The sequence below is a fragment of the Stegodyphus dumicola genome, chromosome X2, assembly GCF_044657685.1.
Source record: "Stegodyphus dumicola isolate Sdum_Otavi_A_Nest chromosome X2, ASM4465768v1".
Classification (NCBI taxonomy): Eukaryota; Metazoa; Arthropoda; class Arachnida; order Araneae; family Eresidae; genus Stegodyphus; species Stegodyphus dumicola.
Window position 1 is genome coordinate 124,324,132 of NC_140781.1, and position 16,438 is coordinate 124,340,569.

Here is a 16,438-nt window from a genome sequence, read left to right on the forward strand (position 1 = left end):
AAAACGTGGTTACAGTTACTGTAAGATCTACAGGTAGGTCAAAAACTGCAGCAAATAATTTTGTTTTCACAAATATACACCACACTATGAAAAATAAAAAGGGTAATTTATTTTCAAGTTGTTAAAGCTCAACTGCACGTCGATGGAAATATATTAAAAGCGTTATCTTCTAAAGAAGTTACAGTGCCTTAAGCTCAAATAAAAATTAAAATTCGCGTTAATCTGATGGGAAAGCCTTAATGTACACTGGTGAAATAAATTAAGACAATTTGCATATTATATCGAATTGCATGAAAATAACTGAACTGAAGGAAAACCCACCGCTTCTAGATACAAATGCAAAGTTTGTACGGCAAATACGTAAGCGTACACATGTGTGTAGGCGAAGCCAGCAGAAAAAACAGGCTTTATAAGCGCGTGGAGGGTAAGACGAATTGCGTTCGCTAGCACACCTAGGCGAATTTCTTGGTGTTATCTTGCAGCAATCGGTTAAATTCACATCGAAACAGTAAGAATGATTAACCACCAACGTTTAGATGAAGGAATGAGGTGGCGATTTGTGGGAAGGCTAGAGGCAGGCCAATTGCAAGTCCAGATATGCAGAGATGATAATTTAACGCCCAGCGTCGTGTGTAACCTTTGGAAACAGTTCCAGGATACTGGATCCATCGAGAGAAAGCCTGGGCAAGGTCGTTCAAGAACCCCGAAAGCCAGACAAGATCACTATTTGTCCATTATAGAGAGGCGTAACAGAGGGGCTACAGCTTCTCAGCTCTCTCGGGACCTGTATGCAGCCACAAGAACCCGTGTAACAAGGGTGACTGGTTCCAAACACTGAATGAGAGAGGGTTGTTGCCAGAAGACCGGCTATTTGCGTCCCGCTCACGTCTATGGGCAGTAGAGTCGGATTAGCATGGTGCAGGCAACATAGTGATTGGAGTACGGAGCAATGGGCGACCGTTCTGTTCACCGACGAGTCCCGTTTTAGCCTAAGCACCGATTCTCGCCGTACTTTCATATGGAGAAAGCCAGGGACCCGCTACCTATCCTCCAATGTCCGCGAAATCAACCATTATGGAGGTGGCGGTGTAATGGTCTGGGCAGGCATCATGTTGGATGGCCGCACACCTCTCCACGTCTTTGACAGACTTGAGGTATAGGAATGAGGTCTTGGAGCCTTATGTTCGCCTTTTCGGGGTGCGGTGGGCCCCGAGTTCATCTTACAGAACGATAACGCGAGGCCACATAGAGTTCTTCTGGTCGGCGAATTTCTCGAGAGTGAGGATATTTGCCGGATGGATTGGTCAGCCAGGTCTCCAGACCTCAACCCTATAGAGCATGTCTGGGAAGTTCTGGGGAGGGCAATTGCAACTCGCAGCACCCTCCGAGAACCATCCAAGAACTGAAAACACGTTGCTGAATGAGTGCGACCAGTTGCCACGGGCACTGATAAACTGCCATATTTCCAGTATGACATCACGCTGCGAGAGCTGTATGGCTGTAAGAGGGGATCATACCCCCTATTAACCCATTTCTTTTGTGTCTTCTTCAACCGCTGTTTCAGACCTTCAGACTCCCATGAGTGTTACACACGAACATGCGTGTCTATTATAACTGTTGAATGTTTATTTTGTTTGTATTATATAAATCTATGTTCACACCAAATTTTATTAAAATTTGTCGAGTAGCTCTGGAGATCGTAGATCAAATATGAAAATTCTCTTAATTTCTTTCACCAGTGTATTAGCCAGAAAGTTTTAAAAAAAAGGTAACTCATAGATATCAAAGTAGTTTCCAAAGGAAAAAAGGAAACATTAATTTGGACTGGACAGCTGTCTTTATTCCGGTACAATTTTCAAGTCGTGAAACCTTATTCTTCAAAGGGCAGCATGATAAAATGATATATTGGTTTAACAAGAGTTTGCAGATGATGATTCAATATTCTGACTATTGTAGTAACTGATGGAAAAATAAAGGAAGCAAAATATCAAGACATGTTGGGTGAACTTTGATGCCTGATGCTCCAGTTGTTCAAAACAGGAAAGTAGAACATCAGAGAGATAATGAGAGTATTCACTATTTCCTGTCTATAAGCACAGTTTGAAGTCAACGAGATAACTATTCCTTTCATGGCGTTTTTTCTGTGCTGAACACAGAAAGCCCTGAGTGGAACACAGAAAGAAATCTTTGGTGTATGATATTGTAGTTTGCTTACAAGGATAGTTGTCTGCATCGAACGAGAAAAAGCCCACATCCTGCCATCAAGATTGCGTTGAAAAATTCAAAGTCCAAATTTTAACTCAACTTACATTATTGGTCATAAAAACAGTTCATAAAGATGATTGAAAAATATGCGGTTTTGTAGGATACTGACTTTAAAGTTGTTCAACATTGTATTTATTCCCAAGATAAAAATCTAAATAAATATATTATTAAAGTTTTATTATATTAATTATATTTTATGTTATTTCGGAAATTATACATTTGTATTGTTTCAAACAGAAAGGTTTGATTTCTTAGCTTTTGTTTATGTTATATATACTTTTCTGAGACTTGATTTTTATCTTGGGACTTAAAAACTTTCCAGAGCCTTATATGCATTTTCACTTACTCTCATTTGCAATATATAATATCTTTGTGTTCTTACTTGTTGAGGAAAATTTTAACTTTCATTACCTCATTCACTAAAATGGAATTCTGATGCATTTAAGACAGTATGTAAGTCTTACATATAACTTAAAGCTGTTTTTAGAATAAAATCAAAGTATATGAAGTTACTTTTATTGAGTAGTTATAAAAAAGGTTTACTAAATGGAGAAGAAAATGGAGGTAACACACAGTTTGGATTTATACAAAATATGTAATTTGTATGGCAACGGTAACAATAAACCATAACTTTACCGAGGATATAAGATACCGAGAAACAATTTTAAAACTTTTTATTTTGTTCCAAAACATATTGGAACATATGTGTGATATTTATTGACAATGGTGCTATTTTGATGCACCATTGTCAATAAATATCACACTATTTGTTCTATGATGTCTATTGTTCCGTTCTTACGGTTCGTAATAAATTGAATGGACACAGAATTGATGGTGGCTTGAAAACATTTATTTTACCAAAAGGAACATTTCACAGTGCTGGAGCTTTCCACAAAAATACTCGAACAACCCTACACAGTACTGCATAGTACAATCAGTAGTTATATTTCAAACTATCAAAAACGCTAAAACAAAGCAATGTAAAGCACATCTAAAGAGCGAAATTAACACGGAGAGAACTCGATTCTCCGCACTTACGCCGAGCTAAACAATACTACTCCGAAAGTGATGCTCTCCACGGTCTTATATAGTTTTCTCCCACCAGCCGACAAATTTCTAATACCATTCACTTCTCGAAATTACTGGAAGGCATATGAGGGTCGTATACTGTTACAGCATCAATTACAGTTATTCAGTTTTAATACCGACAACAATTATACAGGGACCGGTCCAAAATGCCACAAAATGGTCTCAAAGTGACGCGACTTTCGCCGATTTTTTTGCTAATTTTCAGATATTTTGGTTTTAAAAAAATGCTACAATTTCATATATAATTTCACTAACATTATTTATATATGTGTAAAATTCGTAAGATTACCTCCTTCCAAAGGACTGCACGACCTGGGCAGTATGATCCCTAGACAAGAAGCCATACTCATAAATAAGGAAAATCAATGCAATACTAAAAGAATAATTTCAATAAATGACATAAAACAAATCAAATGCTAAACCAATAAGTAAATGCAAAAAATTACAAATTTATATACAAATAGGACCATGGGTCTTAGTATACTATTTCCATTATATACAATATGTGGACCATGTACTAGAGCCATAGTAAGGGCCTAGCCTGTCATCATGAATGACTTTCGGTTTAGAATTTGATGATTTATGTATCCGAACTAGGACGTCGTTCAACCTGTTTTGGACCGTGTAAAGACCATCCGAAGGTAACTGTAGTTTAGGAAAAAGTCCTTTTCGTCGATTTGGATTCCAATACCTTGTCACCTTCGTTAAATCGATGTCCTTTAGCTCTCGTGTCGTATCGAGTCTTCAACTTTTCCGTCGCGAAGATGACTCACTCTCGTGCAAAACTGTGCATCTTTTCAAACCGTATCTGGGAGATCTTAGATGTCTCCTCAGGCGATGAAGGCGCATCCGGAGGGCAACCAAACAAGAGATCACAAGGTAGAAGGTTACAGCGAAAGACCATCTGGGATGATAAATAGCCGGTAGTCTCGTGGATAGCACTGCAATAGGCCAATAAAAAAAGGGATAACTTCTGGTTCCAGTCGTGGTAATTTCTGGAAACCATCAGCGAGAGGTTATTAAGGAAGTTTCGATTAAACCTAACATGCATTCTGACAGGGGATGTAAGAGTATAGTTTGGATTCTGAAGATGGCGAGTAGTTTGCAGAGATCTTTAATTACGACCGAGGTAAAATTTCTTTCTTGATCGTAAATGTAGCTGAAGAGGCACACTAGACCGGGAAATGCAATGCTGCCATCAATACCTCTGCTGCCGAGACAGCCTCTTTATCAGGGATAAGATGCGCTTCATGCCACTTGGTGAAGTAATCAGTGACAACGAGGATGAATGTGTTTCCATCAGCAGTTCGTGGCAGAGGTTTCAGGATGTCAAAGGAGGAAGCGGTTCAAAAGGCGCTCCTACATTGTAACGTTGCAACTATCCTCGGCTGCGTTTCTTCTGTCCTTTCCGATTGGCACAGACTGGCACCACTTTTGGATGTCAGCCCTTGCATTGCTCCAGTAGGAGCGCTCTCGAACTCTATGCAAAGTCTTCACTATTCCGAAGTGGCCTCCAGTCAGGCTGCTATGTAATTCTTTAAAGACGTCTGAGATCTCGAATATATCAACTGCTATCGGAATGCCTTTCCATTATCCGTTTCGAACTTACGGTACAAGACATGGTTTCGACCAAATGGTCTTTCCTAACTTCTTAGTCACTCCATGCGTCTGGTTTAGACGATGTTGAAGTTGTAATATGAAGTATGACGGATTAACCAGCTCGTAATTTGCTTCGATCCTGGAACAATATCTGCAATTTTTGGCCAGGGCGTCGGCGTTTCCGTGAGACGATCCTTTTTTATGACGAATTGTTATGTAATATACATTAAGTTTCTGCATAAATCTGCCCAGGCAGCACGTCTCCAAAAATATACGTATAATTTTGGTGAAATAAGGGTATGGTATTTTTTGAACGTTACTTTTACGAAATTTATACGAATGAAAAAGGCTGAAGTTACTGTTGACTCTTGATCGTTATTTTCCACACGTTATTTTTACGAAAATTATACGAATCCGAATGTACTGATAAAACTACCGCCATGATGGTATATTTTATTCGTCACTTTTACGCATATTATACGAATCCGAATGTTCTGAAAGAAACTACTGCCTTTATGGTATATTTCATTCGTCACTTTTACGGATATTATACGAAGTCTAAAAAGATTGAAAATGAAGTTTATTAATTCAAAATATTTAGTGTATTTCTGGCATTTCACTTTGTTTTCCTTGTCCACGAACATGAAAAAAGGGGCATTCATATATGAGGCTAAAATTTTTCTATAAATTTTAACATGTGAGCTAAATCTTTACGTGCATTTTTGCAAAAAATTATATTTTCTTAATTCAAACATCTTCAAAATAACTTATTTATTTTCTTATATCAAATTTGTTATTTTTATTCATATGAACACTTACATTAATTTACACAATTTAATTTCTTTTATGAAAATCCTATTACCCATTTAACTGGAATAAGCTGTATATTAAATTTGTGTACTTACTGAGTTTGGTACAATACTCGCCTTATTTTATTTAGCAAATGTGGGCAATTAAATTGGAATAAGACTAGCAAATCTTTCATGTCGAGGAATAGAATAATAAATACAGCAGAAGATGCTCGAAAACGTTTAACTTCTTGACGTTTAACTTACGTTTAACTTAACGTTTAACTTACTGTAGACCAAAGGATCATTAATTATAATCAAAGATATACTAATATTTTTATTTAATAATAATAATAATAACTCTACGAAATTGCAAGCTGAATCCTGATATTTTACATATATTTCAGTTCCTTTAATCTTTGTTATAAAAATCATATGAAGCTAATTTTTTTTATTTTGTTTAATGTACGGAAAAAATGATATAGCGATTTTAATAATTTTTATATGAGGAAAAAATTAATAAATAATGTAAATAAATAATTATATTATATTTTATATTTTTCCTGAAACAGTTAAAGACATTCTTAATATGGAGATCTACAGAATAAGTACAAGGGTCCAGTTAAATGAACTTAAAATTTGCATAGTTCATTTTACGCTAACTTATAAAAATTAACCGGATTTACGATTATACACTGAGCATGCGCATACACGGACATTTCTATTTTTCGTACAAAAATTTAATTATTATCTTAATACAGAGATGTTGTGAATATAAATTTATATAATGCAAAAGTAAGTTTATTTCATATGCTAATTTAGAGGCTTTCTTAATATATTTAATTATAAAGAAAAAAAAAAGCGTTGCAATTCTTGTTCACTGACCAATGGAAAAGCAGACACTTTCTACTTCCGGTTGTGGCGGGATATTTGTGAAGTCAGCACTCAGCAATGGCGGTCGAAAAGAATGGTAAAGTCGCAAAGAATATTGTTTGTTCGTGGATTGGCGTTTGTGACTGAATCCATCGAAGTTATATTTGAAGAAAGTAAGTGAATATTTTATAGGGTTTTCATCCGCAGAGAACCCGTTGGCGCTTCGGGAAAGAACCCGTTGGCGCCGTTGCATTTTTACTCGCCAAGCTCGCGGTTCATCGGCGATGAGCCGAGCCGCAAACGTGATATTTTGTAAACGTGATTTTTAGTGCATGTAAATTCAAGTTAGCAGACAAAACAATATATTAAGCATATGGTAGTAGAAATTCACAGATAATAAGCATGTAGATGTAAAACTAACCTGTTAAACGTGATATACGAAAATTATATTAAATTCAATTTAGCACAGAAAAGAATATATTAAGTATATGACAATATATAAGCATTTATAACGGAAATAAAAATTCATTTGAAAAATATAAATTAGTATTAATGTACTGAAATTAACCTGTTAAACGTGATAAACAAAAACAAACAAAAAAAAATTGTTTTAAATTCCAGTTAACACAGAAAACAATATATTCCTTACACCAGCAGTGGTTTGCAAATTTTGATGACCATGGTGATGCATCAAACTATTCTGTCATGTTAGATAAAGAATAATCTTTTTTATTTCAACTCAATCATCTATTTATGTCACTCTTGCCATCCTCTGAAAGGTTAATGTTAGAAAAGCATTAACAATATATTACCTTGTTAAAATTTTACGCCAGAAAATTGATTTATTCTCATAATTTTAGATGACAATAGCCAATAATAAAAATAAAAGCATTACTTAGTAATTTAAATTGCTGGTTCTTAGAGCTGTTAAAAGAACACAACGTGAACAGCCGTGTTACAAATTAGCTTCACCCCTCCCGCCGTATTTTCTTCCTTTCATCACGAACCGAGAACCGGCATCTATCTACGAAAATATTTCTATCTATTCGTTGTTAAAAAATTCAGAAAAAATAATAATAAGTAAGAGAATAATAATATAAATCTGCAAATGCGAACAACGACAGTGATAATTCAACAAAATGAACGCAAGAGGAATGGTTGCAAACTTCGAACAAGCGAATAGGATAAATCCGCTGGGTTACCAGATTTGAACTATTATCGCCAAAGTTGGCGATGTTTACATTTACCGGGTTCTCTGTGGAAGTGCTTCCATTTTATATTTTCAGTGTTTAATACTCGTACTTTTTTCACCTATACAAAATTTTATAAATAGCGTCCGTGTAGGAAATGTGATTTTCCATGTGTTGTTCTTTTGTGTACGTGCCTAATGATTCATTTTCAGGATTTGGTACTGTTAAATTTTGCACTAGTCTGTTTCTTACTGTTTGTGTCACTCCTTTTTGTATGTGTCTCACCTTTTTATAGTTATATTATTTTTACTCAAACGTTTTAATATTTATCTTAAAGCATACTGTAATTAAGCAGGAAATAGCTTTTAATGGAAAAAGAAAGGCAATATTAACATGACTAATTGTTCTTAAATCTGTTATGGAAATGTTAATTTTTTTATTTGCTTAGTGTTTTCCCTAAAAATAATTTAATTTCTTATTTTTGAATTTAGTTTTATAAATTTGCTTTAATATATAATCTTTAACTCAAAGATATTGTGCTATTAAAAAAGGAAATTTTATGCCATAGAAACACAGGTACTTTGTTCCAAATCTGTGTTAATTTTTTTATATATATATACTGAATTTTTATGCACTTGTAATTACTGAAATATATCCTTTCATGAATAATAAGTAAGTCCTAAGTCCTTTCATGAATGCATTTCTTTTTTGTTGTTTTAAAAGATCTGTCATAGTTAAAGAAAGAAAATAAAGTAAGAATGCTTTACTTTCAGTTTTGAATAAATTTATTACTATTTACTGCAGCTTCAAGTTTCTCTAAACATAATTTTCGAAGTCAAAACTTGATAGTTATGTTGATTATTAGACTTGCATGAAAAAATTTATTGAAAAATTAGTATTTGATCTAAAATACCTTAAATTATTTGAATTATATTTTACTAAATCATGTATTTTGATATAACTAGATAGTTAAAAAAATTAAAATTGTAAATGTGCAGAAATGCTTATATAAAACCAAGAAATTGTTTATATTTTTGTTGCTTTTTTCCTTGTAAATTAATTATATATATATATTACAGTCTGGGGAGTCAGCACCCTGCTGAATTGTAGTAAACGAGACGTCCAATCTACTAGACCATCAAAGATGCAGATTTGGATTTTCTATTTCATAGTTATTGAAATCATAATGGTATGTTTGTTTAAATTAGTACTGTTTATGAATGTGATAAAAATAAATTCTGATAAGCTAAGAAATGATTTATTTTCTATTAATTATGAACTGTAAATAATGTAACCAATTTTCTTCATAGTATTTACTACACATTTTTTTTTTAAAGAAGGGAGGTAGTCTTATTTATACAATTCTTGCAGAGATACCAAGAAATAAAACATTTCAGGAATTTTCACTCAGTATATCTTGATGTGTAAAATCGTGTTGTTCAATGCCATATTACTTTTTCACAGGAAAGTAATTTTATTGATCTAACATCTGCATAAATCAAACTTTTTTAAGAATGATTACAGTTTCTAAGCTAACTTAAAATTTTCAGATTTAGAAAATGTATGTTTAATGTAGCATTAGTTTTCCATGGAATAGAAAAGGTTTTCAAAATGTTCAGTTGTTAGAGGGAAATAATATAAATGAGATTGTCCTGATACAGTTTCAGCTGGAAATGAAGCTGAATTTTCGGATAGTGAAGATTTCATTTAAGAATTCTAATAAAACTGATTAATGCAAATCCTCTGCATTTAAAAATTCTAATAAAACTGATTAATGTAAATCCTCTGCATTTAAAAATTCTAATAAAACTGATTAATGTAAATCCTCTGCATTTAAAAATTCTAATAAAACTGATTAATGTAAATCCTCTGCATTTAAGAATTCTAATAAAACTGATTAATGTAAATCCTCTGCATTTAAGAATTCTAATAAAACTGATTAATGTAAATCCTATGATTCATGTAGGTATTCTTCTGTTATCAGGACCAGATTCAGAAATGTGTGTTTATATGCATGCATTTTTAAATGTAGGTATTTAACCTACATTTACATTTTTAAACGTGTGTGCATGTGTATATTCTTTTGTATGTATGTGTATACTTATACACATATATGCGCATACATGCATATACACATGCTTACAGATCTACAGTGGAACCCCGAGATACGAGTTTAATTCGTTCCAGCATTCAACTGGTATAGCGAATTTCTCGTATCTAGAAACAAGCTTCCCCATTGAAAATAATGGAAATTCAGTTAACCCATTCCACACCCCAAAAAATATCAATATTTTAATATCAAGTCAATTTTTCCTAATAAATAACACTGGTAAGTAATATAACAATAGTTTAACTTTGTTACCAACATTTTAACTCCTTCTCATTAATCAACACCAACAACAGCTTCTCAACATCTAAGAGTACTTTTATGGTGCTTGGAAGCAACTATAATTCTTTTGGCTACATCAGGTTTCTTAATTTCTTCCTGCTTCTTCAGAATAGTATAGATTTTCGATGTTGAAAGGCCGCAAGTCTTCGCCAATTCCGTCACCATGCTTATGTTTATCTATGATTTCTTTCTTGATATCGACGGCCATGGCCTCCTTATTTTTCTTTGCAGCACTATCTGAGGCAACAATCTTCTTGCGAGGCATCTTGAAATAATTATTTTCACGTTAAATGTCAAAACAATTAACTTACAAGTGCACAAACACGTATATAAAAGAACACTAAGTGATCTGACGAGGGGATTCCCCGAGTTGAGCCAGATAGGGAAATGGCGCTACCCGTACCAACAGCCTGGCTCATTGCTCGTTACTCGAATTAATGCTCGTATTTTGCTCATACTTTCCTCGTATCTCGAGGTTTCATTGTACATTTCTGAATCCCTTCCTAATAACAGAGGAGTACCTTTGCCAGTATTGCAACAGAGCTAGAATGAATTATTGTGTTAAATATGTGGAAAATGCATGCTTAAAGTACTGTTATTTTCTAAAAATATTCTGTATGTCTATTTTTTACAAGAAGAAAAAATAGCTAAAAGCTGTTAATTTACTCGTATTTATTAGTCCAAAGGGGCTTTGTCCCTAAAGAACTATTGTTTTTGTTTTGTATTGGTTGACTATAAATATCTGTTTCACTTTTCAAACTGTTCCTACCAAATGTTAGAGTCCCTAGTGTGGGATTAATACTCTCTATCTTATCTCTATCCCTTTATAACCTATGTTAGGGTTAACCTGTATAACCTACAAGGATTGCCAGTTTAGGTGAGATATCTAGGTAGTCATCATAATACGTACCTTATTTTTTATTATTTTTAAATTAAATTGAAAGTAATAAACTAGTTTTCAAGAATGGAGTTAAACTAGATTTGCATTCAACTCTGGTTTATTGTGTTAATGATATTTTGCTGTAACAAATATGAATTTTTTGTTTAAGTATAATAATTTTAAATGTTTTTTCTAGAGAATGTATGCATTGCTTGCATACATTCTCTAGAAAGTATTCTGAAGTACTGCCACTAAGGTAAAGGTGCTAACTTGCAAGGTAATTTTCTATTCTACATTAACTCAATCTTTATGTCCTGTTACAGATATATTGGCAGAAATAATGAAAACCTGACATTCAAAAAGAAAAATAATAACATTGAATGTAGTATATTAGATGGTTAACTGCGGTTTGGCAGCTCATTAATAATCTTACACATATTGAGTACGAATAACTTTGACAATTACCGGTATTTTCAATAGTATAAAATTAGGCAACAAAGCAGCTTTAGCTTAGCACCGATTTTAAATACAACTCTCTTACCAATATTGGTTTGACGAAGGTAAAATATAATTGAATTTAATAAGTTGGAAATACTGTCTGTCTTTCCATGAGTTAAAAAATAATTTCAAATAAAATTTCTTTTTTCAGTTTTTCATGTTATTTGTTTAATGTTATTGTAATCTGATTTATCATATTTAGTCACATATTCCATCTCTCTTTGCATTATAGTATATAATTCAAAGGACTTATCAGTTTCAGCAATATGTTTTTTACCAGTATACATTTTTACCATAACTCTGTTTCTAAATCATATCCTGAAAAATTAAGGAGTAAAGTACACAAAGAAAGAAAATATGCAAGTAAATAATGGCATTTAGTGTTGTTTATGTGTCTAATATTTGTACTAGATTGTAAAAGTTATAAAATTCTATTAGCTTTTTTAAATCGAGATGCTTCTTTGCACCCAAATGGTTAAAGCCCTAGTGTGACTTTGATACTTTGATCTAACTTCTATTCCTAATAAATAATCCAGCTGCATACAGTTTACTCAATTTCTGCCATGTGTAAGGTAAACAATATTAGCTTTTTATAAATATATCTTTTACAACTATTCCATCAGGTAGATTTCTTTCATATTTTACCTTAATTGAGTCATCCTGCTAATTAAGAATTTATTAAAGTTAATATGTTAAGTTTTTGTGTGTATAATTCATTTTAAGTATGTGCAAGCAAATGCATACATTAACAGTTACGTAGAATTATGTTTTGGATATCAAATTCAGAAATTTTGGGGCTGTTTTTAGAAGATTTATTAATGATTTATACTATATTAATATTGGTAAAAAAATTCTGTGGCTTTTATATGAGAGTATATATTTTAAAATAGCTGCATGATATGGTAGAGGTAAAAAGCTTCATGTGGATCATAAATTAATATTATGTGGGAATTTTTCATTTATTTAATAAAGAAAATATTCAAGCCACAATTAAAATTGTTTCACTGGATTATTTGCATACAAAGTTTGCAGCAAATATTTCCTGCAACAGAAGTGACAATTTTTATTTTGCCAAGACAGGAAATTTAGTTAGTGTAAGCAGTAACTCTATTTTGAGATGTTAAACAGGAAGGCAAATTTTTGAATTTAAATTGATTTTTGAAGGAAGACTTCATTTAGTCTTGCTATCATTCTACGAGGCTCTTAACTTTTTTATGGTATTTATAATTTTATTGTTATTCAGCTTTCTGTGTGCTTAGAATGCACATGAATGTAGACTTGAAATATTTTATATTGCAAACTGAGATGCCAATGTTATCATAATTAAAGATTTTTGCTCTGATTTTGGAGGAATTTACTGATAATACTTTTGATTGTGTATTGGTTTATTGAAATGTGTAAAATAGCCTGTTAATGCATATACGTATGTTAATGACATGTATAGGTTTATGAAGTATTCTGTTATATGTATGTAGTGTTGTGATTAGTTTTCTGCTTACTCTTTATTTAAGAAAAAGTTATCTGTAAGAAAGCGAATATTCTTTACTATATGTAGGAGTAAAATTGAAAAGGCTAATGCAATATAATTAATACAAAATTAAGTTTTTTCTCATATACTTAAATACAAACATAGCCATTAAAGACTTTCTCAACCTTGCAGTTCTAAACAAATCTTAAGTATTTTTTACTTGAAATTATAGGCATTGTGTAAGGTATATAATTGTAGCTTACTGTGTGATAGTATGAAATTAAATTTTTAATTACTGAAATGTAAATTTTTAAATATGAAATACTCAGTGCATTTTATATGCATCTTTTAATACTTCAACCATATTTAAAAACTGAAACCATCTGAAGTGTGAAATTATTACAAATTTTTCTTTTTCTTGTTTAGGAGCTGTTCTCAAAACATTGGGTGATAAATTCACTTTTACAAAAATCAAGCAGGATATTAAAGACAGCGAACTATAGAACAAATATGGCGAAGCTGCATGAAGTCTATGTTGAATTTTATTATTGAAAAAAAATATGCTCTTCAGATTTAATGTTAGTTTTTATTGTTTAACAGTAATTGCAGTTTTCGAATATCTGTAAAATAAACCTAATCCTTAAATTAATTTCATGTGTATTTCTTTTGCAAGTATTACAGTTCATAATACTTCAAACAACTTGAAATTTTATACTTGTTAATTTATGTGGGATATGTTCATAATAATTTTATAATTTAAATAACTCATTGTCATCATATGAGCATAATCTAAAATGTACAGCATTTGACAACAAATTAATAAAAAATTAGCCAACTTCTAATTGCTTTCTTTTGTCCAGTTGCCTCTTTTTAAATCATTTAATACCATAAAGCTATTTGATGAAAAAAAAAATAATTGGTATGTCCATATCAACATGTACATTTATAATGATGTTATAGAAAAAGTCACATGAGATAAATATTTAAAAACTTAAATATTCCTAAACAAATTAACAGTTAAATTTTATCTGGTATAATAAATTATTATAGTATTTTTTAAAATTTTATCTGATATATAAGATAAAATAAAGAACATATTTAGGTAATTTTGAATTTGCATAATTTTATGAACTTATTTATGAAATTAACAGTTACATTGTAAAAGGGAACTTTTTAAAAATACTTCAATAAAGCATTTCTTTTGTAGAGGTGAACTTTTAGTACTGATCTAATATATTTATAAGATTTTAAACTGAGAAAGACAACAATAATAGATTACAATACATTGCAAGATTGACTGATAAATGTAAAATTTTTACATATCATAATTATGTGTGTAATTAAAACAGAAGTTACTCGATTAACTTGCATGTAAATTAATATTTTCTTTAACATGTTTGGGATAAGCTGAATTTTAATAAATAAATATGTATAGATTTGTGTATTATCTGAAGATATGAATGAAATATTTGTGACATTAAACATTCATCTTCAAGGAAAATAACAAAGTCAACTTGGTAAACTATTGGAAAAGGTAAGTTTTCTACAATTTCCTGGTCTATATTTAACAATTTTAAAATTTAGCACACTCATTCAAATAATCTAAACATATGATGTTTTCTTTTGTGCTACATTCGTTTACTGAATTTGTTAATTAACTATATTGTACTTTAGATAGAAATTAATGTAGATATTCCCTGTATTTTACGGTACAAATACTTATATATTTGATAATAATTGACCTAAATCTTCCCTATGTTTTCTTTGCATATACGAATGACTTTGGTAAAAATTTAGTCCGATGTCTTCTCCTCTTTACTGTGTATACATTAACAGTTACGCACATTTTTGGTAAAAAATTTGCATAAATCTCCAATTACCTATTTACTGCATTTTTCGTAAAATGTGCTTATTTTAATCTCTTATTTTTTATATAAATGTATGCAAAAATGTTCTGCATATTATGATTAAAAGATAAAATTAATTTAATATCAAATTTTTACATATCCACCTTTTAGGTATGTACAGCAATATGGAATATATATAACTGGAAAATTTAAATGCAAAAAAATTAATTTCTATTCAAAAATTACATAACACTAAAAGGCTGAAAATCACTTTTAATATTTCATTTCAAAGTGACTACAAAATATGCAATAAATTTTGTAAACCTGAGTTCTATGTTTTAAATCAATTAATGCTATCATTCATTTACATGGCATAAGAAAATGTCCTTCAGAAAAGCAAATAATTTATTTAAAGTGTTATTTAGTAATGATGAATTTAGTAAACAACTGTTTGCTACAGTTTTTTACTAAATTTAAATTTATGAAATGAATTTAGTAAACAAAAATGCAAATGAACGATAGCATTAATTGATTTAAAACACAGAATTGATGTTTACGAAATTTATTGCATATTTTGTAGCCACTTTGAAATGAAATATTAAAAGTCATTTTCAGCCTTTAAGTGTTACGTAATTTTTTAATGGAATTTTATTTTATTTTTTTTTTTTGCATTTAAATTTTCCAGTTATATATATTCTATATTGCTGTACATAACTAAAAGGCAGATATGTAAGAATTTGATATAAAAATTATTTTACCTTTTAATCATAGCATACAGAAAGTTTTTGCATAGACTTATATAAAAAATATGAGATTAAAATAAGTACATTTTATGAAAAATGCAGTGAAAAGGTAATTGGAGATTTATGCAAATTTTTTACCAAAAAATGTGCATTTATACACAGTAAAGTGGGGAATACATCGGATTAAATTTTTACCAGTCATTCGCATATGCAAAGAAAACATAGGGAAGATTTAGGTCAATTACTATCAAATATATACGTTTTTGTACCGTAAATTACGGGAAATATGTACGTTAATTTCTATCAAATATATACGTTTTTGTACCGTAAAATACGGGGAATATCTACCGTAATTTTTACCTAATATATACGTTTATATACAGTAAAAAAGCGGGGAAATTTACGTAAATTTTTACTAAATATATACGCATACGTGAAGCAAAAAATTGAGATTTACGTATATGCGATAAATATACGTAAATTTTTACTAAAAATATACGTAAATCCCTGAAATTTACGTATATTATACGTAAAAGTTGCGAATGAACAGTAGTCTCTCGCGTAAATATACCTAAATTTTACGTAAAAGTTACGTATAGTATAACGTAAAAATATACGTAAATATTTAGTAATTGCCACTGGACACTTTTTATGATATTTTTACGTTCAACTTGAACGTTTTTTATACGAAAGGCCATTCGTAAATTGCACGTATTTTTCTCGTGCAATTTACGAATGCATGCTGCCTGGGTGGTTACTTGGCTTTTGGAATTTTTGAAATTTAATAGACAAATCAAAGATGCATGATC

The 16,438-nt window shown here is 31.1% G+C and overlaps 1 protein-coding gene across 1 annotated transcript; it reads left to right on the forward strand.

Moving 5' to 3' along the window:
• The first annotated feature begins 6,650 nt into the window (after positions 1–6,650).
• LOC118200796 (uncharacterized) lies at positions 6,651–13,775 on the forward strand. Its single transcript, XM_085809211.1, has 3 exons — positions 6,651–6,787; positions 8,884–8,993; positions 13,466–13,775. Exons 1-3 carry the CDS (start codon positions 6,709–6,711, stop codon positions 13,589–13,591), a joined length of 315 nt encoding a protein of 104 aa, XP_085665337.1. The 5' UTR covers positions 6,651–6,708; the 3' UTR covers positions 13,592–13,775.
• Positions 13,776–16,438: the final 2,663 nt, after the last annotated feature.